At 32.8% G+C, this 27,666-nt stretch overlaps 1 protein-coding gene across 1 annotated transcript; it reads right to left on the bottom strand.

The window, feature by feature from the left end:
* Nucleotides 1-528: 528 nt before the first annotated feature.
* SYCP1 (synaptonemal complex protein 1) lies at nt 529-27,661 on the bottom strand. Its single transcript, XM_084498097.1, has 30 exons — nt 27,534-27,661; nt 26,528-26,612; nt 26,300-26,346; nt 24,862-25,026; nt 23,965-24,032; nt 23,698-23,771; nt 22,370-22,428; nt 21,288-21,357; nt 20,198-20,271; nt 19,151-19,259; nt 17,660-17,754; nt 17,345-17,529; nt 16,192-16,259; nt 14,954-15,015; nt 13,863-13,967; nt 12,786-12,889; nt 12,073-12,190; nt 11,778-11,848; nt 10,995-11,085; nt 10,253-10,315; nt 9,848-9,910; nt 8,933-8,995; nt 7,606-7,722; nt 6,858-6,968; nt 6,016-6,108; nt 5,023-5,097; nt 2,638-2,811; nt 2,037-2,174; nt 1,593-1,679; nt 529-1,506 (listed from the first exon to the last, which is right to left on the bottom strand). The coding sequence occupies exons 1-30, from the start codon at nt 27,639-27,641 to the stop codon at nt 1,363-1,365; spliced, it is 2,886 nt and encodes a 961-aa protein (XP_084354223.1). The 5' UTR covers nt 27,642-27,661; the 3' UTR covers nt 529-1,362.
* Between the last annotated feature and the right edge of the window lie 5 nt (nt 27,662-27,666).

A 27,666-nucleotide genomic window follows, 5' to 3' on the forward strand; every position in this document is an offset into this window, starting at 1 on the left:
GCCATAGGAACAAGTTTTTTTTGCCATCAGGTTTTGCATTTAAACAGACTGTGGCTGCTGAATTTTCAAAGCTAATTTCTCTATTGCGAGTCTCTCTGTAATAGCTTGAAACAGAGCTCTTACCTTTTAAATCTGTAGATTCACAGATGACTGCTCTTCTCTTTCTTCCCTAGGATTAGCTGTAGCATATCCTGTCAAGCACAGATTAAAAGGGCAATTCTCTCTGTTGCATGTGATATGCCAACAATTTCCACTTATGCTCTGAAAGTACTTCATAGTCCTATTTGTTGTTGTTGCTTCTATGGTGGACCACTTTATATTTGGTTACATTTAACTGAAGAGTGCTAGATGTCAGTTCCTGTTATTCTAAGATATGAAATGTCTACATGTGGGACAAAATTAAAAGAAAAAAAAATGACAACAACAAAACCACTGCCACCACCAAAGACAAGCCACAAGTCTTCTACAGGATTATCATGAATGAATGACAATACCCCACAATATCATAATAACACTAAGTGGTAAAAGTCACAAACAATTTTCATTTTATTATGGTTGTAATGCTATCAATTTGACTGCCAATTTGATAGGCAGGCAGTAGGTAATTAGACAGACTCTTCACTGATGAAGGTCCTGTATGGAAACTTGGCAACATGCATGTATAATTCTTAGGAAAGCTGTCAGGTGATTTATATCTGTGTTCTAATAAATATAGCAACGACATATGGTTCCACAGTTTATGCTTCAAATTAACAATTTAATGACATCTTACTACTGTGTTTACAATCTTAAAATATGTGTACATATTTTGTTCCTAATGAAGCTGAAATCTTCTTATACCTACATAATACTATTGAAAATCCAATTTTAAAAGTTCCAAAACTGTTCTAACATACCAAAGTAATAGCTATTGCAAACAAAACAGTCTAAAAAGACAGTTCTGACATTTACAATGAAAGAAAAAGCAAGACAATTTCACATAAAAATGCATGCATTTCAGCGTTTCATTTACTAAATATCGTTTTGTTAATTATAGGTTACGAAAAAGAGAGCAAATTTTACATAACAGAACTGAAATTTATTACAGCCAGTATTTCTAATGCCAGATTTATTTTTTTGAAACAACTTTATTCATAGTTGGACTAATTTCAAAAAAGACTTTTTATAGTATAGTGAATGAAATGTTTAAAATGCTCCACAGATTGCAGTAGTGCTATAAGGACTATTTGTAAAAATAAAATTAATGTAGTATTAAACACACTGAACAAGACAGAAAAATGCAACAATGTACTAACTCTCAAAGAATAATAATACTGTGCTTGTACTAATCAAATAATGCTGGGCACTAGTCTTTTTTGTATTTTAAGTAAAGAGTTTTTCAGCTTCTTTAATTTTTCTTTTCCTGTCCATTTTGGAAACTGCAGTCCACCCAGCCTCTCTCATTTTTCTCATAGTTGTAAGCTTCAGTGCAGAGCCTGGAGCTTTCAGGTTTGATGTAGTCGGTTTCTAAGATGAAAAAATAAAGCCATTCATTAGTTTCTAAAACAAATTTGATCTACTGTTCATTTTGATGTGAAGAAAAGGTAGCATACCTTTTTTGGTGTCATGGCATATAATTGTGAAGCTTGTGGATAATCTTTGTATAATTTTTTAAACATTTCTTCCTCTGAAACTATGCTCTTAAATTAAAAGAAAAAAAAATTAATTATATTATATTCAGAAATCTCTTTTCTTTCCCAATAGGAATACTGTAGTATGAAAAAGAAAGTTAAGATATCACTATGAAACCTCAGCAGTTCCAATAAAAACAATGTAAAATTCATTATAAAACTGAATATATAATTTTATATTGCAGTATTCTGTCATAAAGTTACTAATTATGTACATATAAATACATTTCCAGAAAGAACCAATGAAATAAAAAATCACTCATAAATAGATTTGTATACAGAAGCCCACATGCCTTATTTACATTCTTAGATACATCAGTGTGCATAAAGAATTATTAATCATGCTATTTGTTCTCAGATTTTTACCAAGAGATCACTATGCTCAGAGCTATCTGACTGAGCATCCAGCTGCAGAAGCACTTTTTGCTTTTTCCTCTGTTCTGAAAGCAGATTTGTGCTTTCACTTTGCATTTTATGTACTGGGGGAGTCTTTACAATATATGTCTGCGAAAGAAAAAGATGGCATTTAAAATTACATTTTCAATGGTAATTATGGAATTTAGAACTAAACAGACAGAACATCCAGGCAGACAACAGAGAGATACTGTGTAACAATTATCTTTCAATTCAAAGCATGAAACAAAGATCCAAACAAATCAATTAAAAAAAAAAAAGTTCTGTGGAAGAACTGAGTTTTATGGCACACACTATCTAATCTCTTTAAGCTCATCTAAAGAAATTCATCTGTTATTTTGACCTGTAGTCACTATGTACATACTGTAACCAACATTTATGAAAATGCAAACAAAAAAGCTTGCAGGGAAGTTTTCAGAAAGACACTGATAATGAGTGACATCAAGAATAAGATTGTTTTTGCTTAAATAGTTTTTCTCAGTAGAAGTTAAATAGAGAAATAAATAGTCAGAAAAAATAAAACAAGAACAATTCACTATCATGAGTTACAAACCTTTAATAATCGACTACCCAAGGGACTTTTTGCAGGTGCTGGAGATGTTTTTTTACTTTCCATCATGTTGACTTTTACAGGAATATTTTGAGACAATATTTTTTTTACATTAATAGATGTACAGTCCAGATCTAAATGAGGTTTAGGTGTCTCAGTAAAGTAAGTTTGTGTTTTCTAAAATTAAAAAAGGTTTAAATTAAAAGCATTTCAATGTCTTTTGGCCAGCATGTATTATTTATCATGGAACTTAATCTAGATTGCTTAGGTACATATTACCAATTTTTTTAATTATTTAATGATAACATTAAAACTACCTTGTGCTTCTTTTCATTTTCAGGAATCATATTTGGGGGCGTTTCTTTTGCAAAATTCTCAAAAAGAGTTGTGGGATAGGTAGTAAATGTTTTATTTTCTAGTTATTATTTCACTCAAGTAAACAGAAACATTTTTGTTTATTGAAGTTAGTGTTACTTCACTGACTTTTAATTCTATTTCACATTTCTTTGCTAGCTGAAGAATACTGTGTAGCAGTCACGAAATCACAGAGTCACAGAATAGTTAAGGTTGGAATGGACCCAGAGATCCTCTGGTTTATCATCCTTGCACACAGCAGAGTGTACTACAGTAGGATGCTCACAACAGCGTCCAGCTGGGTTTTGAACATCTCCACGACTCCACAGCCTCTCTGGGCAACCTCCTCCTATATTCTATTACCGTTAAAGTTCTTTTTTCTTGTGTTTGAATGGAATTTTTTGTACTTCATTTTGTTTCTATTATTTCTTGTCATTTCACTATATATCACTGAGAAACATCTGGCTCTGTGTTCTTTGCCTCCTCCCCCACCCCCAACCCCAGGTACTTACACGCACTGATAATAGGCCCCTGAAATTTGTCTTCTTGAGGTTAAACAATCCCAGCTCTCTCAGTCCTTTTTTCTATGTCAGATGCTGCGATCTGTTAATCATTTTCATGATTAACACAGCCTGAAATGCTGTTGACTTTCTTTACCACAAGGGCACATCCTGTCTCATGTTCAACCTGTCCACCAGAACCCCAGGGCTTTTCCTGCAAAGCTGCTTTCCAGTTGGTCAGCCCCCAGTCTGTACTGGTTCTAAGAGTTATTGTATACTTCATGCAAGATTTCAGATTTCCCTTTGTTAAAAACTTTATCAGATTCCTGTTCAACCATTTATCCAGATCCCTCTGAAATCATCTGCTGTATCAGACCTTCCAATTTTGCATCGTCTGCAAACTAACTGGGGATGAATTCTGTCCCATCATCTATGTCATTAATTAAGATATTAAACAGCATTGGACCCAGTATCAAACCCTGTGGTACATCATTAGTGACTGGCCTCCAGTTGGACTTTGTACCATACTGATTGTAATCCCTTGAGCCCAGCAGTTAAGCCAGTTTTCAGTCTACCTTACTGTCCACTTATCCAGCCTAAACTTTATCAGTTTGCCTGTGGAGATGTTGTAGGAGACAGTGTCAAAGCCTTACTAAGCTTGAGATAAAGAACTCCCAGTGTTCTCATCTTCCAAGTCAGTCATCTCACCACAGAAGGCAACCAGGTTGGTTAAGCAAGATTCCTCCTTCACATAAATCTGTCCTGACTACTCCCAATCACCTTGTCCTTCATATGTTTGGAAATAGTTTTCAGGATTATTTGTTCAATCACCTTCCCAGGGGTTGAGGTAGCATTGACCAGCCTATAGTTCACCAGATCCTCTATCTTGCCCTTCTTGAAGATAAGAATGAAATTTGTTTTTTTTTCATCTCCTCAGGACCCACCCCTAGTCACCATGACATTTGAAAGATAATTGAGAGTGGCCATTACAAAATGATACTGGCCAGCTCCCTCAGCACCTATGGATGTATCCCACCAGGTCCCATGGACTTCCATTTGGCTAGTTTGTTTAAAGATTCCCTAACCTGATCCTCCTCCACCAAGGGTAAGTCTACCTTGTTCCTGATTTTCCAGGTCCCACTGAGTACCACAGCCTTTTTTCCATGTTGTTTGTTACCAAAGTTCCTGCCACATTCAGCAGCAGGTCCTGTAGAAGCCTTTCTTTCTGCCCTTCATGTCTATTGTCAGTTTTAAGTCAAGATTGGCTTTGGCTTTCTTAGCGTTTTCCCTGCAAGCATTAACAGCTCTTCTTGTGGTTTTAATCTCTCCTTGCTCCCACTTATCTACTCAGGAGTAATGTAAAACATTCACAAACACCAGAAATTATACATCATGACTTCAGGGATCATCAAGCTCTCATTTCAAGACAGCAAGACTTAGAATCAGAAACCCATTTCACAGTTATCATTGTTACAGTGCATATGACCAGGCCAAGCATGTCACCCAGGCTGCTACCTTAAATATATAAATATACCTTCTGTTCAATTTCTACTTTAAGCTGCTCCTTAAGGGATGACAGTTCACTTTTCAAACATGACAGTTCGCTTTCCTAAAACCAATTAGAAGAAATCAATGGAAAGGGTTAGCTATGCTTAACCTGGAAAAAAGAAAATGGTCCAAATGAGACATTATTTCATATTCATTATAAACAAAAGAAAATTCCACTTGTTCAATAGAGCTAATTTAACCATAAAGTTACTATGCTGAGTAGCATTTACAATTCACTTTTAGAGAAAATTCAATCACTAAAATAACACATGATCAAAAAGTTGATTTTTCATTATATAAAAATAAATTCAAAAGAATAAAAAAAAAATATTGGCTTGATGTGTCACACCTTCTATAAAAAAAAAGTCTAATAAAAACATGCTGTAAAGAATTATCCTGTGAAGGGAAAAGTTAGAAAAATACTACATTTTAAGTTTCATAACTTAAGTTTTCAAGTCTTTCATAAAAGACTTGAGGGGTTGTTGACTCTCGGAACATTTCTCAAAGCTAAGGTTACCAGAAAGGAAAAAAAAAAAAAAAAAAAAAAAAAAAAGTGATACAACTCTAGAGTTGAAGTTTTGTTTCTTTTAAAAAGAAAACTGAAGTACTACTGTTCAAAGCAAGAAATAAAAATACTTTTGAGAAGGGGATAAAAAAATCAAAATGTTTAATACTAAAATTTTGTAACCAGACAGTGATGTTAGAACATAATGCACTATTAGAAACAGTAGACAGAAAAGCACAGCTACTTTAAATAAGCTCTAGAAAATTAGTATTTTAATGTACATATTAAAATCTGTAAGAAAATATAGTACACAGAAATTGGTGAGTTGTTCCTTACTGTTCACTCGCACTAAATCAGACTCTTAAAAAACAAGGAACAATAAATAGGGAAAAAAATCTAATATTACATTTATATTACCCTTTTAGGACAGCAACTCCTCCATTTAATTATTCAGTGCTCAAGAGTATGCCTTACCAAAGTTCTTTTCAATGACAACTGCTCTTGCTCTTTTATCTTACATAGTTTTAACTCTGTATCCTTTTCTTCAACCATTTTATCATATTCATGCTGTGTTAAAAATAATAAAAAAAAAGTTATTTGACTAAATGTTACAGTTATAGATCTATCTAGTCTCAAAACAATACTTTTTTTTTTTTTTTTTTTTTGGTAATAAAGCTCTTCTGGAGCTTCAGAAAGCACTAGGAACAAACATGGACACTTCTGCAGAAACTGCACAACAGAAAATACACAAGCAGTGTTATTTTGTGGGGCAATAGTGTTTTATTTCTAGGCAGTGTTATGCATGTTATCTGCACAGTAGAAAATGACAAAAATAAGTTATACTGCTGAAGTTCAATAAATAATCTCCTCATAAAAAGAGGCCCAAACTGATATTGAGAAGCATTACATTAGGACAGTATCAAATGAAGTTAGAATATTATATAAATAAATAAATCCTGCAAAGCACAAAAACATACACGCTCCTCTTTTTTCAGTCTCTGAATATAATACTATGAAAAAGAATGCAGCCTACAAGACATTGTCAAAAGGCCAGTGCCACCAGCACATCTTACCTTAAAGATTACTGGAAATTCTAAGGTGCTACTAATTCACATCATGTTAAGATTTCCAGAAATTTATATAAATGGAATTTATCTGCCAGTAAACATGCTTTCAAAATATGAAGGTGAATTTACTTTTAGATGATGAAAAGTCAAGTGTGTTAAACCTCATTATCCTAGACTCACTTTCTAATCTGTAAATTCTGGTTTTGAAAGGTTTTTATTTATCATAGTATCACACATTAGAAATCTTACTTTGTGCTTTTCCATAAGTGCCATCATTTCAGTTATCTTGTGTTGACATCTGATGTCCATTTCTCTCTGTGTTATTGTTGCTTCATCAGCAAGTAACTTCATCTTTTCTACCTGTTAGTATCAACTTTCCTTTAATTCATGAACAACTAAGAATAACATATTATAAAAATCTTAGTTACATTTCTTCCCACCTCCGTGTGTACAATCTGTATAGTTTTATTTAGTGTAGTCTTCATTTGCTTTCAAGATGCTTTTCAAATCCTACATCTTTATATACTTTGTTAAAATGGGTAACTAATATCTAGATTAAAAGTACCTCCATTCTTCCATGGCAAATAAGTGTCATTTTGAACCACAAGGCCATTTCAAGCACTCTGCCCTACCATTTTTTGATATTATCATCAAGAAAGTGTGGGCAGGAAAACACTAATACGAGAAAAATTATATATATTTTTTTCTTATTCTGTACTTATACCAAGAATAGAATTTCTAGGGACAATATCCTGACAAAAAGATTTTTTAGCTAGGTTATTATTTTAAAGACATATAAAAATGCTTCAACCTAAAGAATCTAGTATTCTAAAGCTTTGCTCACAGGCATACACAAGAAGTTCCATCTATGTTTATAAGACTGCTATGTAAGTGCAAGGAATCTCACTGGTAAAGCTTCATAAAATATATCAAGAATTGATAAATTATCTTACATCAAAAACTAACTAAAAGTTGCATAAAAATTAACAACTCTCACCTCTTCAAGTAATTTATTTTCAGTTACTCTTTTTGCTTCAATTTCTCTTTTATACATGTCAACTGTTTCCTTATGTTGATTTTTCATATTTTCCATCTCTAGCTGTAGTTTATTCACCTTTTGTGAATGGAGAATTATTGCTGTTACTTGTTCAAAAATAAATATGCCAATGACTTTATTTTTCATCTTATTTTCAAGTTGAGCCACTCTGTACTTTTCAGGTATGTGACTGTACTGTTTCCTATTTAATGTTCATTTTTTTATCATAGAGTTGAACTTTGGTCTGAAGGTAGTTAGAAACTACAGCAACACCAGAAGAGGGAAGGCAGCCCATAATAACAGTTCTGTGCATCACTGTCAATAAAGCAGTCCTAAAACTAGAGCTAGTGAATCACAAAGAAACATTAAGATATAAAGGAATAGCCTGTTAACAATCTGCCAGTATTCTGCCTTTTGTACAAAGAGCCCTTTAGTATTGCTGGCATGGAATGCAAGGTAAGAAAAATGAAGCATAATTAATAGTCTTCTAAGATCTGGGAGTAGGGCTGTATTATGTTTATGATTAAATCTTTCAAATTGTGAAATGAATAAACAGATTATTAATAAATAACTTATTTTCAGAATTTTATTTAATTCTAAAAAAAAGGAGAAACTCCTTTTAGCTGCTGATATTAATGATAATTTATTAAGAAAAAAATAGGAAAAGCCTGTTCCTAAGCAGCCACCCTAAATGTTGTATATTCTTAAAAAATATTGAGATGAAGATTTTATTTCCTGCCTTGCAAATCCATTTTAGATTTTAACATTTTTATGATACGTTTTCCTACCAAGTATTTATTTTGATTAGTTTGCCCTTTAAGTTTCTCATGTGAATACCCTCAAAACAGTCCCCATCTTTCCTGAAGTACCCTAAAGTGGGCACTATATTCTAATATTCAAATAAAGGACTTACCATAGCAGAACACAATAAAGGAGCTGCCTAAAGTAAATAATACATGCATTTCTTTTAATGTTTTTCTCTTTCAATGGAGTGACATCGCTGAATAATGTTCGGTATACTATCAACCAAAAAACAAAGGGACTTAACTCCTTGATAACTCCTTGATATATGAAGTCTCTCTCTACAAGTCTGATAACCCCATATCTAATTATTAGAAAATGAAGCATCTTCCAAAATTCATGTACGTTTCTCTCTAAAATCTGTATCCCAGATCCATCACGCAATGAAGAATGTGTTGAACAAGTTTTATAATGAATTACATAGGGACTTAGAAATTCAGTCTTTGTGCTTTACCCTTATCTTACATGTGACATGAATTAAACCTACCTTCCCTTCATAAATACTTGTTTTCTTGCTTTCTGCAGTCATTTTCTTTTTCAGCACCTTGTTCTGTTAAAATTAAGTAAAACAATCACCATAACAAGTTAACAGTATTATGCAACAATTTAGCCTCACATAGTAGGTCAGAATCCTCAGAATTCTAGCTTTCAGCAAGCAAATAAATAACTGTATTCTCACTGTAGTACAGTTCAGGTTCTAGAACGGTTTTCCAAACGGAAGTGTTCAACTGTTTTAATAATATTGCTCCTTACTCTTCATGACTTTATGAAAGACTCCTAACGGGCAACAACAGAAAATAAGGAAAGAGGGTGCAGAATAGGAAGAAAAACTAAGATGCATCATTCCTCTTGCTTTTGTTCTACAGAGCTCGTATATAAATAAATTTACTCCTGTGTTGCGCTATAATGAAAGAACAGATACAATAATCAATTGATTCTAAGCAGATGATTCAGGGATTTTATTCTGGGCAAATGCTGTCAACTGAAAACGTACAGATGTCAAGAAAAAAAAAAAAAAAAGTAAGTTTTTACAATACAGTTACTGACAATTTGTCCTTATGTACAAGTCTTTTTTATTATCGGTAACTGAAATAGATCATTATGCCAAATGTGATACCATGGATTGATGATACCATGTTCTAAATGAAAATAATAACAGTTTACTAAAGACTCTTTAAAGAGTTTACTATAATTGCATTTTACAAAAGTAAGAATAATTTCATAAATCAAGTAATTCTAAAGGTAATTCCTTGGTTTGCTTAGAGTTAAGGTAAGAAAGGAAACATTCTAACTTACATAGCTATATCTAAAGAAATCACACCAGACTAAAATGTTTGAATAGTAACAGTAACCTCAAAATACCATGTTTTGTGTATTTGAGTATTCTAAAAGATGTATTTACCTCCTGTTGCAGCTCTTCAATATACTTTGTTTTATTTTCCACCTGTTTCTTCAAATTATTCAACTAAAAGAGATACTTCAAACATTAATTTATAAACTCTTAAAAATGACTCAGTGTGTTAGACATTACTGTCAAAGTTCTTAAATATGCATTTGCACGGGTCCAGTTAATTCCAGTGGGACTGAAACACATGCCAACACATTACAACAACTCAAGTTTTGACCATGCAATACAAGAATTCTGCTAGCCTAGTAACAAACATCAAGTTTAACAGCAGCTACCCAGATCTTCAGTGGTTATTGCGCTTATGGAGAAAAAAAAAAAAAAAAAAAAAGTAGCTTAATGATTTAAAAAATTAGCTTGTATGAAATTACCTACAGTCCATGAAAATTTTAAATTTCTTACCTTATTGTCTAGAATCTTCAACTGCCTTTCCTTTCTTGAAATTTCATTTTCAATACTCTTAGTCTGGAATTATAATTGTAAATCTAGTCAAACCATTATCAGAACTTTTGTACTATCTTAAAGAAGAAAAATGCATAATCATAGAATTACTACTAACTACTACGTTACAATTTCAAAGCAGTTCTGTCAAAAAGAATTAGATTTATTCCCATTTTGTATTTGTTTGTTAAAAATATATATAATTAATTAAATTAAGCAACTATCTTGTGCCCTCTATATCTTCTTTGAATTTCATGATAAAATTTTGAAATCCACTGTTATGTTAAAAAAGCAGGTGTGCTTTGACAATACAATAAGAAAGTAAAAATATTTAAACATATTCAAACTGAAACTCATATTGAAAGCTAATCTGGATGCTGTTCATCACTAAATGGGTAAATCAAAATAATAAAAAAAAATGAGGTTCTACGTTTGTCTAAAATATAACAAATTTGGACTCTTAAGCTTCCATATAAAGAGTAAACATCCCAGTGAATGTCCTTATCTTTTAAACAGGAAGAGCTCAAAATATGTATATATGGTGACTCAATTCATAGAAACACTGAAAGAAGAAAACCGTTTTAAGAGAAAATATCCCTTTGCATAAAAAAAATAAAATAAAATAAAATACATTTTACATTTAGATTATGTCCTACAGGTAATGTTACATATGTTATTTATTTCAAATGATAAAGCATATTACATGGCATACATTTTCTTCATTTTCATCCAGTTTGCTTTTAATCTCTTCACCTTTCTTTGCCATCTTCTCCTTCAAAGACTCTAATTCATTTCTAAATGCCAAATTACCAAATATTAGTAAATATTTATTTAAGAATATTAACTTATTTTCAATACAGCTTTATTTAGTATTTATCCATTCTTTATTTTCTAAAAAGAACTGGTTTGTTATCTACAACTACTACTGATAAGAATTTCATAAGCTGTTCAATGGGATTATTCTTTAAATTTTGCAAAGTGACTGAAGGTAATATCTGATCTGTACATAGTTTTTGTAAGTATGAAAAAATGTTCCCATTATATTCTGATCTGTAATAGCATAATGCTTCTATGAAATTTGGAAGGCTGCCTGTCAGGGTACTAAGACTAACTTCAAATGTAACATAATCAATTTTACTTTTTTACATTTAATTCATAACCCGTAACCTAAATTTTCATTTTATTCACAGCTAAGAGGTTAACACAGAACAGGAGAGGCTTCTAAATGTAACCTGAAGAAATGGCAAAAAAAAAATCATAGCAATTGGTAGTACTAACTTGTAGAAACTTCTACATGGCCAACACCAATACTAAATTGCTTTTGTATAGAAAAAGGCCCATAATTTAACGACAATGCTTAAAATGCTTAAAAATCATCTAAAATAGCAGAAAGCAACATATGAACACAACATTTAGACTAACTGTGAAAGAAGCAAACCTACTTCTTTTAACAACCTTTTTTACATCAATATTTATTTTTACTTGCCTTAGCTGGCCATTTGTTTCTTCCAGATTATCTACTAACAGCTTTGTATTTTCTTCTTTTTTTCTATCACCCTACATAAATAAACATATAAATAAAATAAGTAAAATTCAAGGTGACATCTTAAGCAATATCTTGAAATGCTACATTCACAAGGATAACTGCACATATACTGTATTTTAAAGACAACAAAGAGTTCAGATACTCTACAAAACTATGTGAGATTGAAGTTTACCATATGATTTATATTTTAAACAGAATGTTATCCTTTAAGAACAGCTGGAAGTTCACAACTTACCTCATGAATTTCTTGTAGTTTCCTGAGTTCTGCAGCTATATTACTTTTCTCTTGGTCCATTTGCTCTTTTTCTAATAAGAGCGTGTTGATATGCACTGTTAGTTGCTCATTCTTTAGTCTAATTTAAAATAAATGGTCAAGAGAAATAAGAATGTGCACTTTGAAATTTCCTTTTAAATTAGATTTATCTGTTATAAAATGTTACTTCACACTGAAAAAAGCCCAGGCCTGTACCTGCAAATGCAATCTTTGCAACAAATTTAATATAGAGTCATAGTGATGTGAAAAGGCAATAGGTGGAGGAGCAAAAATGAGTCGACTGTTGTATAAATATAATGGCTGTTGGCAAGAATGTAGTTCAACATCTATATTAAAGCAGGGTTAACAATGATTTCAGAAACATTTTCTCTTCATATTAAGACAACTAACTCACAGAAATATGGGACAATTACATATTATAATATAATATAGTACATATAATATGTAATTGTACTATAATATGTAATATGTATTATAACATGTAATAATATAATTGTACATATTGTAATATATTGCAATATATTAATAATATAAATATATAGAGGATGTCATGCTGTGTATATAAATTCAAAATTTTCATTAGAGAACAATCATAGATCATTCTGTTGTATAGTAACTTCTATGTAACACTAAAAATAATTAAACTAATACTATATTTTCAAAAATCATCATACGCCTCTCGTTCAAGATCTGCATTCAGTGTCGTAAGTTGTTCTATATAACTCTGTTCCTTTTCAACTTTAGTAGTCAGCTGTATTTGCAAATCATGCATTTCTTTCTGCAGAAGAAGAAATGTTGTGAGTATACATATGTAAATTACAGATCGTGCAAGCTATCAGAAAAGAACTGGTGACACAAAGCTTTAAGATTAAACAAAGCTACAGACAATCCATAAATTAGCTAGACTTTATCTTTACATAACACTGGTGTAATGTGGTAGTGTGAAATCTTGAAATCTGATATGAATGTTGAACATGTCCCCTATTTTATAGTCTAACTATTCTCTGCAAAAGTACTGACAAAACTACTTTTCCATGGGCATTTAAATAAAGATGGTGTTGCCTCAGACATCATAAGCTTTTGAATTCACCTAAATACTAAAAAAACAAACAAACAAAAAAATCACAATTCCAGTCCTATGTGATAGTATAAGCACACATTTTGAATGCATTCTGAACTACGGAGATACTACTTTCTACAAGCTTTCTGAACTGCTCAGAAATTGGTTGTCATTACAAGACAAGGCAAGCTTTGTAATGTGATGTAGTTTATAATACATAAATGCTTTGAATACTATTTTCTCTGAATAACTACTGATACAGTGTATACACTGGCATGGAGTTGATTTAAACCAGGGAGAAAGACGGTGCATGTGTGTCAATGTACACTTAGTTTTTTAAGCACAGCATATAATGAATTTCTGGAATTTCTTATCACAGAAGGCTATGGATGCTAATAGTATGAAGATGTTCAAAAACTGATGAAACTATTGGACATGGGTAAGTCTATAAACAGGTAACAAAGAGAACTGACAAGGATGTGTCCTCAAACATCCTTAATACAGTTACTGCAGGAATGTAAGGGGGATGGACCAGAGGCTACTCTACTGCATAGAACCATTTTCAGAAGCAGAATACTACACTGGATGGACTACTGGCCCAACTACATCAAGTTTCTTGTTATATATATACAAGCGATAAAACTGTAACAACTAGTTATAGAAAAATGTTAGGATCACCCTTTATTCTGACCTCTCTAATTTGAAGAATATTTTTCATTTCTTTTCCTCTCTCCTGCAAATTTTCAACAGTAGCCTCAAGATCCTTCTTTTTCCCAAGAAGTTCCTCAACTTTACCCTGTTTAAGAACATTAATGAAAATGTTTAGAAAATTAAATGAATAAGGAACAAATACACTTGACGTAAAACGAGGTTTGCGTTTACCATCTTACTTGAATGGATGGAGTTACCTGTTAGACTAGTAAATACAAGATCATAACTAAAGTCATTCTGTATTAGAAGTGTATTTCATATAACTCAGACTTCCATAACAGAAAATGGGCCTGTGCTGAGGTTTAGTAGAGTTCACACAGAACAGAGCTGATTACCTCAAGAAACATCCCTATAAGGAGATAAGAACATCCAGTCTAATGGGAATACATGGAAAATGGTGTTATAAAACCATTCTCCAGATTGAAACTCCTAATTGTTTTCTCTGAAAAGTAACATGTATTATCACACTAGGCAATGCCTTATAGATACTAAACACTGCAGTATGGAGGAAACCTCATCATAATTAACACCTCTCAAACAGTAAAATAATTGCAACAGACTTGTGAAGTAAGAAACCTAGGAAATCTAGGAAATTGCTTATTAGATCCCTCATTTTATCACGCATAACCTTTTCACAAATTCTACTGCCTTTTCCAAGTGGTGTCAATTAATCCTTCAGGCTTAAATATCATATGCTGTGTTCACAAGATGTGAGCTAATGTTTATCATGCCCACACACAAAATTATTTTTTCAGAAAGGTTCAGGATGAGGAAGGAGTGAATATTAGGCATAACTAAAAATAGGAAATCCTTTTCATAGAGAGTGGCACTTGATTAGGTGTGAATGAAGGAGGAAATAACCAGAAATCTTGACATGGAAAAATCAAACAAGCAAGACAATGGAAGGAAGTAAGTGCTTCAAAGAAAACATCAAAATAGTTAAAAAGGTAGTTAAGAAAGCAACATTAGGGCAGATTAGACAGTGTTTATATGGCATATAAGGTACTTAGAAGGCAAGAGAGATTACATATGAAAAGTTAATGCCATGAAACTAAGAAAGTAAACATTTACCAGTGTTTCTGACAGCTCTTCAAGTTGCATTTCTTTGTCACATTTTAGTTTAGTCATCTCTTCTACAGCATATACAATGTAAAATTAATTGAACAGAAAAAATTACATACATAGAAGACAACATAAAGCATTTATCCTTTCACAGTGCCCAGTTTTCAAAACTTGTTGTATTAAGTTCAGATATTTTAAAGATAAACTATAACCCAAATTATCACTTAATCTGAATATAGAGTTAAAAAAAAATAAAAAAGGGATTCAGAAAGATATTAATGAATATACATCTGAAGAAAAGCTAATCTAATCATTCATCTTAAATAAAATTAAGAGCCTATTATATTTTCTACAACCGTGGCTTCGAGTCTTAGAGTGTGTACTGTAAGAATGTTTACAAAGCAGTAGTCTCAAGGTATTGATGCATCTGCGTTTTTCTGGAAAAAAATCTGAATATGCTGAAAAAGGAAACCACTCATTAGTAACTTCGAAATGTGTTTTCTAGGTGCACATTAACATTATTGATATTTTTTGCAAGTACTAAACACCAAACTCATTTTTGCTTTGTTATCATCACAGGTCACATCTCACCTTATTCCAGAGAAACATTATCAGCAATTTTTAACAACTTTATTGTTAGATTCCCTCAATACATATATCAAACTATATTTCTCATCTATCATATCAGGGCTATAGACATACACTGCACAGTGGGAAAACAATGAAAGGTTTGGGTGCTAAGGAGTGCATATGTAAAATTCACAGGGTATCAAAACAATATTTATAGTGAACCACTGTAGGTGTTGTTCTACATCCAACATAGGGACAGTAGTCTGCAGGAAAGCTTAATGCAGGTGATTCGACTCTACTACAAGCTACAGAAGTAATTTTTGGAATCTATTAGTCAGCAGTCCAACGCTACCTCTGAAACTAGTCTGGCCTGCTATTAGTCTTAACTGGGATAATGCAGAGAAATCAAAATGAGTTCTAGGAGCATCCATGCATGTATGGTCTCGCTATTGAGTCTGTTCAGCATTGCTGTTTGACTATTGCCAGATACAATGACTACCAAAGAAGTGGGAGTAGGATGAGTAAAAATAAACTTAAGCAGTCCTGGCAGGTATAGACTATGGTAAATTTATTTTTTCAAGCAACAGCTACAACACAGGGATAGTCTCTTTTCAAGAAACAGAAGAAAACATACTTATTACTATGTAGCTCATCTTCCTTCTTTCTATAAATCTTACCCAGCTCAGCAGACTTATTTGTGAGCTCCAAGGTAAGCAGTTTTGACTCTTCTTCATATTTCTTCAATCTAAGAAAATTTTAATTATTTTGTTGTTGTTGTTCAGTATACAGCACTGCTTTTGAAAGTCTAAGGACAGTAAGACAAAGTCTTACCACAAGCATTTGAAGTATATTGCTTTTCCACAGGTAGATGATATATCAAAGATATGTGAAATATGATCCGTATGATATATCAAATGTATCAAATTCCACTTTTACAGCTTCTGAACAGCAGACAAAAGTAAACAAATATATGCATACCAATGTCTGTACTTCTTTATGAAAATCAAGAGGGCAAAGATTTACTTTCTCATAGACCAGTATCAATCAGCATAATTAAAAAAAATACATTAAATTCTTTGCATTTAAACTGGTGTGTCAAAATAAGAATTTCAGTTTTGTCTCCCTTTGTTCTTGGGTTTATCATACCCTTCAACTACTTAGCAGATACCTTGATGGTAGGTACTCCAAATCACTGTTTATTAAAAAATTCTGTTGTGATAATGTTTTAAAATACACATCTACAGTTCTATTCCCATTTTTAGAAAGGTTGATTTTAGTTGCTATTAGGTTCTTTGACATATACATATTTTTTAAAACTACAGAAGGCCTGAAATACAGGAATAATAAAGATTGGTATTAAATAGTACTGTTATCATGTAAGGAAGAATATCTTCCTCACTAAATGTTTCATTATTAAAGAACTTTAAAGTTCCAAATGAGATGACAGCTCTATTAGTTAAGAACTGCATCCACACAAAATCAAACAGTGCAACCATGAGCAGGATTATCTAGTGGAAAGTATCCCTGCCCTATCCCTGCCCATGGGAGGAGGGTTGGAATTAGATGATCTTTAAGGACCCTTCCAGCCCAAACCATTCTATGATTCTATAACCGTCTTCAAGGTCTAGACGGACAAAGGACGTAAAAAAAATAAAAACCAAAGTGGTTACAGCTAAACTCATTGATGATGACTGAATGAGTTACTACTGATTCAAAACAAAAAGTTATTACACCAGATCACACAAGACATTTAGGTTTTATTCCTAGCAGCTCAGCAATCCAGTATTTTATCCATAAAATTATTCATTGATTGTAAACTGTTTAAATTACCTATTTTGTTCTTTTTGCAGCAAGGTTTTTAAATTGGAAGTAGAAGTCTTGAACTCTTCTATCATGGATGTATGCAAAGCCTTAGTTTCTTTACATTCTTCCATCTGTGCTTCTTTCTCCTGAGTGACCTGAATTAATGTTTTCACTGCAGTCTGCAGTTCAGTTTCTAAGCTCTTTTGAGTAGCCTACAAAACAATTGACATTTCTAAACGTGTTGTAACAAACAGCTACAACTGTTCCATATCTAAAAAGTATCAGCAGTTAATTATGCAATTACTCATATATTTATATCAGAAAACTATAAACAAACTGTACCTCATTTTTTTGCAATGAAACTTTGGCTTCTTCCAGTTCTGCCCTCAAATACTCTTGATTGAGCTGGGATTCTTTTAACATTTCCTCTTCCAGTCCTAAGCAAAAAGATAAAAACTTACATTTAAGAAAAACAACATTTACTAAAATATGCTTGCATTTGTGTTTTACGGGTAAATATATTCCTACAATTTAATCAGTTAATTACATAATGTACTCATATAATCGTTAAGGAAAAAATCCTCCAAGATGATTATTCAACTTATTAAGTAACTACCTAAAATGCAAAATTGCTTGTATTTATAAAATTTAACAAAATGCAGTCACTCATATGTATCTTGAATAAAAATGTTACTAAATGCATCCCTGTCTATGGCGGGGGGGGTTGAAGTTGGATGATCTTCAATTTCCTTTCCAACCCAAGCCACTTTATAATTCTATGATAAAGCATGCCTTTCCACTCCCCACGGAAGGAGAGGCTGAAAATTGTCTCAGTTCTAAAGAACAAAGCTACTTGCATCACATACTATAAATACTCTGTAATATAAATGGCTTTTAAAATACTGAAAACCTAGTTCTAAAGCTCTAAGTTTCCTCAGCTGCACCTGACTCTAAGTCTGCAAAACTGAATATATTTTCTCCTTGTAATCTTCAAAAGCTTTCATTGCTTGACTCACCCTTAAAATAGAAGAACTCTTTGAAAATATTTTTACTTTTGCCTATTTGCAAATATGAAATTCCATTTGAAAGCTGTAACATTCTGGTGGGGTTATTTAGCTAAGATGTGGAAACATGTCTTGTTGAACAGAGAATACTACTATTTGTGGACTACTGAGCAAAGATTAGATGTGGAAAATTTTACTAACTTGATTGAAAATAGATCAACTCAGTAACCATGAAAAACACTACTCTCTTGCCATGTTTACTATTGAGGACCAACTGAAATGGAACAATCTTCAGAATATGGACAGGGTTTTACCTTGTCCTGGTATATCTTTCTATACTTCTGTTATAGAAAAGAAATGACAGGGTATATGACACCTTTTCAGTAGCATAACAATTTTCACACAAGAGTTTATGGAAAATTAAGAGAAGAAAAGTTCCTTGCAATGGAACTCTCCTGTCAATGCAAAAACTAAGTGTAGCCTAAACCTAAAAAGAAAACCTTTATTATGAAATAAGGGCCTGTATTTTACATAAGGAGAGTTTCTACAAGTCCAGTTCCCACATCAGCAGCATCTTGCTCATTTCCAAACTGGCCTGAATATGACCTGCAAGGTCCAAAGGTTCTACTGCTGACTAATAGGATGAAATTATCATCATTCTGTTTCCCATACTTCTACAGACAAATGTATTTCCATACAATCATAGAATCATTAAAGTTGGAAAAGACGTCAAAGATCATTTGGTCCAACCATCCCCTTACCACCAGTATCACCCACTAAACCATGTCCCTAAGCAACACCATTTTAATATAGTAGAAAGGACTCTTACTTTTTGCTTCCTCTAAGTCTGCAATCTTATTTTTTGATTCCTGCAGCTGAGTCTTAAGGTCTTTTATTGCATCATCTTTTTCACCATTCTGTGTGGTAAGAACTGAAATCTAACAAAATTAAAATAGTATCACAATGAAATCTAAAAAAGAAGATTTTCAACTTCATTTTGTACATCATGTATGTTTAGTACACATACTGCTGTCATTCAAGTTAAATAAGGTGGTCATGTCTTAGTCAAACATTGATCAAGTCATACTGCTCTGGATGAAAAAGCTCTTCAGTTCAAAATCGGAACATGAATACCAACAGACTAAAGATACAAGAACATTGCAAAAGTTAACAGAATCTGATGGAAATGCAGACTCAGGTGTTACCTTTTTCATTTTTCATTCATTGCTGATTCCCCAAAATACTCCTTACCTCTCTAGAAAGGCATGTAGACACCCTGCTTTTCAATCTTCTGCTTACAGACTAAAAACTTCTGTCACAATTATTTTTTTCAATTTAGTCTTCCATCACGGATACCTCAACATCGCTACAAAAAACCTACTCGAGTCTCAGATTCCTAACCTCTTCTACCAGCCCATGGTCTGATATGCATTTAAGTGTTCTTTCCACTCTCCTTCTTACCAGGTATGAACTATATCTTTCTTACCTATATGGAGTGATGACTGTTCTGTTAATTTTATGCTTCTGCATGAGTCACCTTTATACAGACAAACTTACGTACAGAAAACAGAATAAGTATTTAGTGTTCACGTGGTGCTTTTATATCCTGTCACAGACATGTCCCTTATTATGATAGAGCAGACTAATTTAAATTTTATTCCAAATAACACAGAATGAACAATCCGCCAAAAGGTAATTTGCAATAACAATTTCCATCCTTCAAAAATACAAATATTTCACAAACAACCAAGCACTTTTAAAACAATTATTTCATTTGATATATCAGCAATTCATTAAAGCAGACTTTAAATATTAAAGAAACAATATTTGTTTCAAAAATAAAGTCCTACATATTAGATTTTAATAATAAGCAAACCTGCTTCTCCTTCATACTGACTTCCAGTTTGCATTCTTTTTCAAACTTGTCCACTTTTTCTGCTTCTTCTTTTACTTTTGAGAAACAATAGTATTAATAGTTAATAAACTAAAACATTCTCCAAGTTAAATGCAATTTTTATTTTAAGATTGCTTTATAATTGTACAGTTATACATTTTTTTTCCTTAAAAGGAATTGTTCAGGTAATTTTTGAAGTAAATTTCTAATCACACAAAATACCTGTTCTGCCAACTTTCCATAGAATTAGTTCATTACTGCATATATGAATTGATAGACTGCTATATGAAACTAGCAGAAATGCACATGTAAGAATAAGACAAGCAATTAGTGGTATAAATAAAGCAATATTTAATTAAAATTTATGTAGCTATATATTCGAATACTATCATTTAAATAAACCAGCTACGTAAAATATGTAGTCATCTATAGACTGTACTTCACGGACAAAACTAAAAGTTTAGTGACTACTAGAAAAAAAAAGATTTCAAATCTGATTTATTAGAACAAACAAACAAAACAATAAAGAGTCCAGGCAGTATGAGTAAAGGCAGGGTCCACACCTTTGCTAAAATATTTATGGTGCTGATGGAACAATTCATCAGAGGTAAAATTTAAACCAGAAGTAAAAAACTGTGTCTGTGAGGAAACCTAAGATGTTGCAGTGAATTTAGCTTTTCTAGGAAATTTGAAAAAGACCTATCCCAAACTAAGAGAAACTGAGGTAGCATTAAGCCTGCTGCAAAGAAGCAGACCATAGCACAAGGAAGTATGTAACTTATTTTATAGGAATAAGACTTGGATAAGAAATAATTGACAAGAAATTGCCTTATCAAAGTGACTGAATTTAGCTGACTGTCTTCAACAACTGTTCCTTTAAAGTAAAAGGCATTTACTACTCTACTACTATGAAATGAGAGATTCCAGGACATAGTCTTAGAACAAATATCAGTGTTAACAGTTCACCATTCTCGCACATCCTATCTTTCTGGCATGAAACTGCAAGCAATAAAATCTGAGAAGTACAAAATGGTTAAGCCGGCAACATAAATGCAGTAAGCATAGTTCTCACATTTGAAACACATTTCCAATCTGGTATTCTCTGCTTGCACACGAAGCTCTTCAAATGCCACTATCATTCTCTAAAAATAAAATTTGAAATGTACATTCATATAAAGCTATGTGCTTCCAGTACTGAAAAACAATATTTGTGGTTTGTAAACAAGCAATATTATAAACTCATTCATATCTGTAGATAAAATCATTAAAATCTAAAGTCAGAGTTAACAGAATGCTACTGGAGATATAAATAATTTCAAGAATGAGATATTTTTACTGGTCCATGATTGTAGATCCCTACTATAATGGAGAAGGCATCGTATATTCCTGAGTTGCTACAACAATTGATAATTAATATTTAACAGTTATAACATGTGCTCCCTGACTCTGCTTAATAACAAGTTCATCAATCCCAAAAAATGATGCCTCACATTTCTCTATTATAAATATATTAGGGTCTTATATTCCACACTGGAGTAATTATTAATAAAAATATGACTTTGACAAGACCACAGTTGCTTTATAAATTAAAAAGCATTAAAATGTTTATCTTTATGTAAGTATATTGCATTTTATATTAAACAAAAACACCTACTAAAATAATCCTAACATACCTGACCCCATTCCACATCTCCATCTTTGGTCATACTCAAAACCTAACTGAACACACTCCTATGCAATCTTTAATGAAGCACTTTTTATACTTTAGTTGATCCTGCTTTTAGCAGGGGAAGTTGGACCAGAACTTACTTCTCCAGAGTATCCTTTCAATCTCAGTCATTCTTTGAAATCACCAGGTAAGTTAAACAGGGTACAAAGACAGCAATTATGGCAGTCAGAAAACACTATACAGATCTGTGCTCCCAAGCAGTGTTGCATTTTAGACAATGAATATATTATATACAGTACAAAATTAACTGTTGAAAAGCAACTGAAAATCAGACTTCCTACATCCCACATGAACCTTCTAATCACTTTATCAGAGAATGTTCTTTGTATGAATAGTATGTCAACGTATACATGCAACTCAGATATCTCAAGATGTGCGTGTAACTTGGATCACATGTGAGGTTTTTAGCACACTAAGTCACTTACTTCAACGTTGTTATTAAGTTCCACATGTAGTTGTCTCGTATCTTCTCTTTCGTGTTCATCTATCAAAGCAAGAATGTACCATAAGGTTTTCCTTTTGTAAAATAATGCCAGCTGTCCAAGCCATTATGCTTAAGCAGCATAATGAATTTTAAAAGAAATTACAGGCTCTTATTAAAAAAAATCATTGTGAAGTATAGTACACCAAAAGTTATACAACTTGAAGAAAATACATGTTCCATCAAAATACCAAGCAAGCTCGTCTTTTCAAATTACCTTCCCAATCTCATTTTTTTCCACAAAGAACATAATTCTCAATCAATTTATATAGCTATATTAATTTTGACAGTATTAATGTAGTTTAATATTACTGTATCAAAAATGTTAGCATCTGAAAAACTGTAAGATAAAGTTTAACAATGAATTTCCTTCCATCAGCAGAGATGTCCATGACCACAGAACTGTCATTAGAGAACTGTCACAATACTCCGTATCTCCATCTTTTAACAATTCCAGTTTCCAAACTGGTATTATTTTTTTTTCCTTAAGAAAACAATTATGGAAGATAACAATAAGAAACACAGCTATCAAGGGAGTACAGTAAATGTGTATGTAGGACTTTGTAGAAGCAAGGCTAAAAAGAGTCAGATACTTCTTAAGTACCCAGGATCAAGTCAGGCAAATTTTAAAGACTATTCACAATTTTGAATGTCATATAGATTAAAATCCCAAGTCAATAACATATTTAAAAACCTCAAGAACGTAAATTTTGTGTCAGCTAGTTACTCATAGTGTCCTGAGTTTTGGAGTTTTTATTTTCCCCCAGGAATCTATAACTGCTCCAAAAAGAATACCAACTCCAGAATTATTTTTAAAGAATGGTAACTAAAGCAGATTCTACTGCTTAAAAACAGTCAAGAAGTGCCACCTGATATATCTTAATATATTCAAGGTATATGGATGTGACTGACAAGTGTGACAAGATTTCAGGAGATGTGTACTCCTCTGGAGCGTTTGCTAGTGGCTAATCAGTATTGCTTACAGTACCTAACACTTGTCATACCCGGATCAGACAACTAAGTAGGTCCCAGGCATGTAACATTTTAGCAAACAATCATTAACTTCAGAAAACCTCAGAATATAGCATTACAAAGTATACATGTATTAGACTTCTGGCTTCACTTCTCCTCTTTACTCTGATGCATTGAGCCACATATAGTTTATCTCAACTCGAAAACTAATTCAGAACCAAACAAAAGATTTTTCCTTCAGGAATTTAGAGAAAGCTAGAAGTAAATTTACTTTCATAAATCAATATAAAGAGCATTTACATTTCGTGGACTTCTCTGTGAAGTGAGTACAGGTTTCCTTGAGTAGGTTACACAGATGCCTTGAAGTGCTGTTTCTAAAAGAAGGCAAAAAATACTATAATATGTTGTCACAAGGACGCATGGTACTTTGTACATTTATTTAGTAACAATGTGAACGCTTTCATGAGTTTTACAATTCAGTAACTAAATCTAACTTTCCATACCAAAGCAGTTCTAAGCAAGAAACCCCATTATTTTTGCAAATCTATATTTAACTGTACTACTTACTCTTTTAAAAGGTCTTTATTTTCACATATCTCATCTTCCAGTTTTAAGCTTAATTTTTCATTTTCAAACTAATTTCATGGGAGACAAATACAAAATATATTGTTACTGAAAAATATACTGCAATTATACTTTCAATTCAAAACACACATGAAAACCTGTTCCTATGCATCCAAAGACTGAAATCTGCTTTATCTGATGTTACATGCCGACACAACTTTTATTAGTTTGCATGAAAATATAATAAAAAATAATTTACCATGATCTTAAGCACTTAAAGACATGTTATCCATACATACATTTGCACACTATGGATATGCATGTTTTCTCAGAATAACCATTTTCTCAAGGCAAAAGTTAAACAATCAAAGATGACTTAGGTTATGCAGGTTGATGCAAGCAAACAACAAAAAAGGACAAATAAGTTGTTTAAAACATATTTTTTAATCACAAAGTTCTCTATCACTACCAGCAAGAGAAAAAATGTGGATGAAGCAAGACTGCACCATTTCCTGTACGTGCTGAGTATAGAAATATGTGTGGGCATAGTTTACACATACCAGGAGGATGAAAGCTTATTCAATCTTGAGGAGGTTTCTGCATCCCCACAGTATGATGTGCATGTAAATAATACAATAATGGAATGTGCATTGTTAAAATATGGTAAACAACTTTTTAAAACAAAAAAATATACTTTTTCCTTTTGAAAAAGTAGAACCATATGTCATTAATAACTAGTCAAATAGCTTATTTAAAGTCATCAAATGAATTGGTCAAAATGATTTCTTCAACCTCTGTAACAACCTTTAGTATTTAATTGTATGAATAATACTTTCATACTAAACCAGGAAGAGTTTTCTCTTTAATTTACATATTCAACATATTTTGTACAATACTGGCCTGCAATTCTTGAATGGCTTTACGCTGTGCTTCAATAATCTTTCTATTTTCTTGCAATTTTCTTTCCTTTTGATTTAGTTCTGATTCTACAGTCAGTTTCCATCGCTTGATCTTCTCAGCCTCTTTGTAGAGTTTTGAATACAATTCATTCATTGTTTCTATATTCTATTAAAACATATAAATTTAAATCACAATTTAAATCTCAAGTGCTATTTAATTAATAACATCATAAGTCTTTTTTCTTTTTTTCCTCACAGATGGTGACACAAACTTCTGTATACAGGAAACAAGGTTCATGTATCTGTGTACTTGTATGTATTAACAGACATTAGGGAACACGAAAGGGACATAAACGCAAGTGAAAAATAACTTAATGCCCTCAAATACAGTGATACTGCTAAATGGATAGATATATATTTAACTGCACTTCACCTAAAGTCAATAAAGTTTTGCTAGAATTATCAGTAGAGCCAAGATTCCTTCTCTTAGGCTCTTCACTGAACATTCCCTCTCTTGTAACAATAGACACTGCTGGGTTAAGTAAAACAAGCTACAGAGATCTTGATCTGCGATGTTTATTTTTAGCTAACTCATACACAAAGCAAGAAAAAATACAACCAACATTGTACTCTTAGAATATCTTTAAACCACTATACAAGCCATGCTTGATCAGTGGTTTAGGCAGGTAGAACAATGGGTTACAAGGCAGTTCTACAGGTAGGTTTCATGTCACCTAATGCTATCCTTGTTTTGGTGGCATCATGATTATTTTCTTTACAATTCTTACTGTACTTTAATATCTGCTAGGGCTAAAAGATGTTCAGTCCTCAAGGATATGAAAATCATTAAATGGGCTGCAAGAAATATGTTCCATTTTCTTGTGGAAACCAGCATTTCATATCTAGGAAGCACAGGAAGCTACTGCAAAAAATTAGCTTTACTGAGTTACACTAAAGCAGAACATGGGCAAAGAGGTAATGAGAAGAATCAAGTGCTTGAGGAATCCACTCCAGTAAATTCACTGCTTTACAGATAAAATAAATAAAGACAAGGTAATTGTAATAACCTACTTTGATTCTCCAAAGAATATTCTGACTTCAACCCTTGTGCCTTCTATCAGACTATTCAGAAACATGTTCACAATGTTGAGTGCCTAAATCTTACTGTGATTAAAACTTACACACTTCACAGGCTCTATTAACATGGAAATCACCTTAATATCTGAAGATTTATCTATAGGTATGTTCATTGAATATTAAATACCTCCTCAAACTGACACTGCTTTAAACTGGAGACACAGAAAACGATTACTACCCTCTGACTACTTCCTCTAGTATTGAATAGTGCTTTAGACACTGTTTCAGGAACAAATTAAGAGGCCCTAAGAAATTAGTTATGCAAAGTTTATATTTAAATGCAACTTTTATACTTAGCTGACCTCTTCATCTATCTCAGGGCAAAGTTTTACTTGCTGTGAAATTGCATCTGAAATATTAAGAAATTCTGGTCAATTTCAAAAAAAAAAAAAAAAAGTGCAACTGTAGCAATGCTACAATTATGTTACAGTTACACTATGAATTTATATAACTACTAAGGACAAACGTTCAAGACATTAAAAACTTTTTTAAAATTTTGCAAGATAGATGCTTAATCTAGTCTTTCTTACCTGAATCAGTGATTTCACCATGGTTCAGTGTACTCGTCATTACAAAAGGTGAATTAAAATCATCATCTGGGCATTTGTTAAAACCCTGCATAAATTTAAGAATAATTTCTTATGGGTAGATTTGTAAAGAGGAACTATAAAACAAATACAGCTGATGTGAAAATGGGATTTCCCATTAATAAAGCAACTACCTACTATTTTGAAAGCCCCAAGTATTAGTAACGGCTTTGGAACTTTACTTGCTTCATAGTTCACAGTGGCTTTTCAAACTGTTGGTCTGTAGCTATGTTATAGACTATACTGAGGCTAAAGAAGCGGATGCTTCTGATTACAGCTATGAACTTACTAGCTACGGCATGTTTGTTCCCAGCTGTACGGTAAAGAACTCGTTAAAGCAAAGTATTTTTTTCATATTTATTTTTGCTTTATTGCCAATAGTACTTCTAAAACACATCAGATTAAGCTTTAGCATAAACATTTGACTTTACAAGGTGTTTTGAAAGTCACGGAAATTTATCTTGTAAATACTGTAACTCATTTCCTGTCAGCATCGTATCTGAATCTAAACATATTTAATAAGAAGCCTCAACTCGAAAAGGTATCTTGTAAAATTCACGTAACAGTGCACAGCAACAGTTCATTTTCAATGCGCACTTGGATCTGGTGGGGTCAATAATTCAAAGCAAGTAAAGGTATGAGCGGTGTATTTGCCACTGACAGTTCAGAATTAACCACATCAAACATGTACGTTTATTTGTCATCGGTGGTGTGGAGTTAAAACACATTGCAGATGCCGGAAAAGACGGTTCTTTCCGTTTTTGACAGAAAACGAGTAAAAAAGCCTTCGAAATTAATTTGAAATCGTCAACGCTGGTTTCCGGTAAAGCTATCTCGGCGCAGACGCTTTCAGGCACACGGGGGCTGAGCGCTCGGCTGGGAGCTGCCCGGGAGCGCCGCTCCTCCTGCCCCACCGCCCGCCCGCAGCCCCCAGAGCAGCGCCATTTACCTGACACAGCCCCGCGGCCCGAGCGCTGCTCTGGGGTTTGACCGCAGACACCTGACCGCTGCTCAGGCGCGGCGGAACGAACAGTTTAAATGGCTTTCCTTTCTCCATGGCCTCAGGGGAGAGGGTAGGGCTC

This window comes from Aythya ferina (assembly GCF_964211825.1).
Source record: "Aythya ferina genome assembly, chromosome: 25".
Classification (NCBI taxonomy): Eukaryota; Metazoa; Chordata; class Aves; order Anseriformes; family Anatidae; genus Aythya; species Aythya ferina.

Excerpts from the sequence above, each read along its gene's own strand:
- SYCP1 (XM_084498097.1), bottom strand. The coding sequence starts at position 27,641 with ATGGAGAAAGGAAAGCCATTTAAACTGTTCGTTCCGCCGCGCCTGAGC. Across the intron at positions 7,723-8,932 it reads CAAGTATTTATGAAGGGAAG|GTGAATAAACTACAGCTAGA; the intron begins GTAGGTTTAATT and ends CATTCACAAAAG. Across the intron at positions 6,109-6,857 it reads CACTTATGGAAAAGCACAAA|CATGAATATGATAAAATGGT; the intron begins GTAAGATTTCTA and ends TTTTTAACACAG.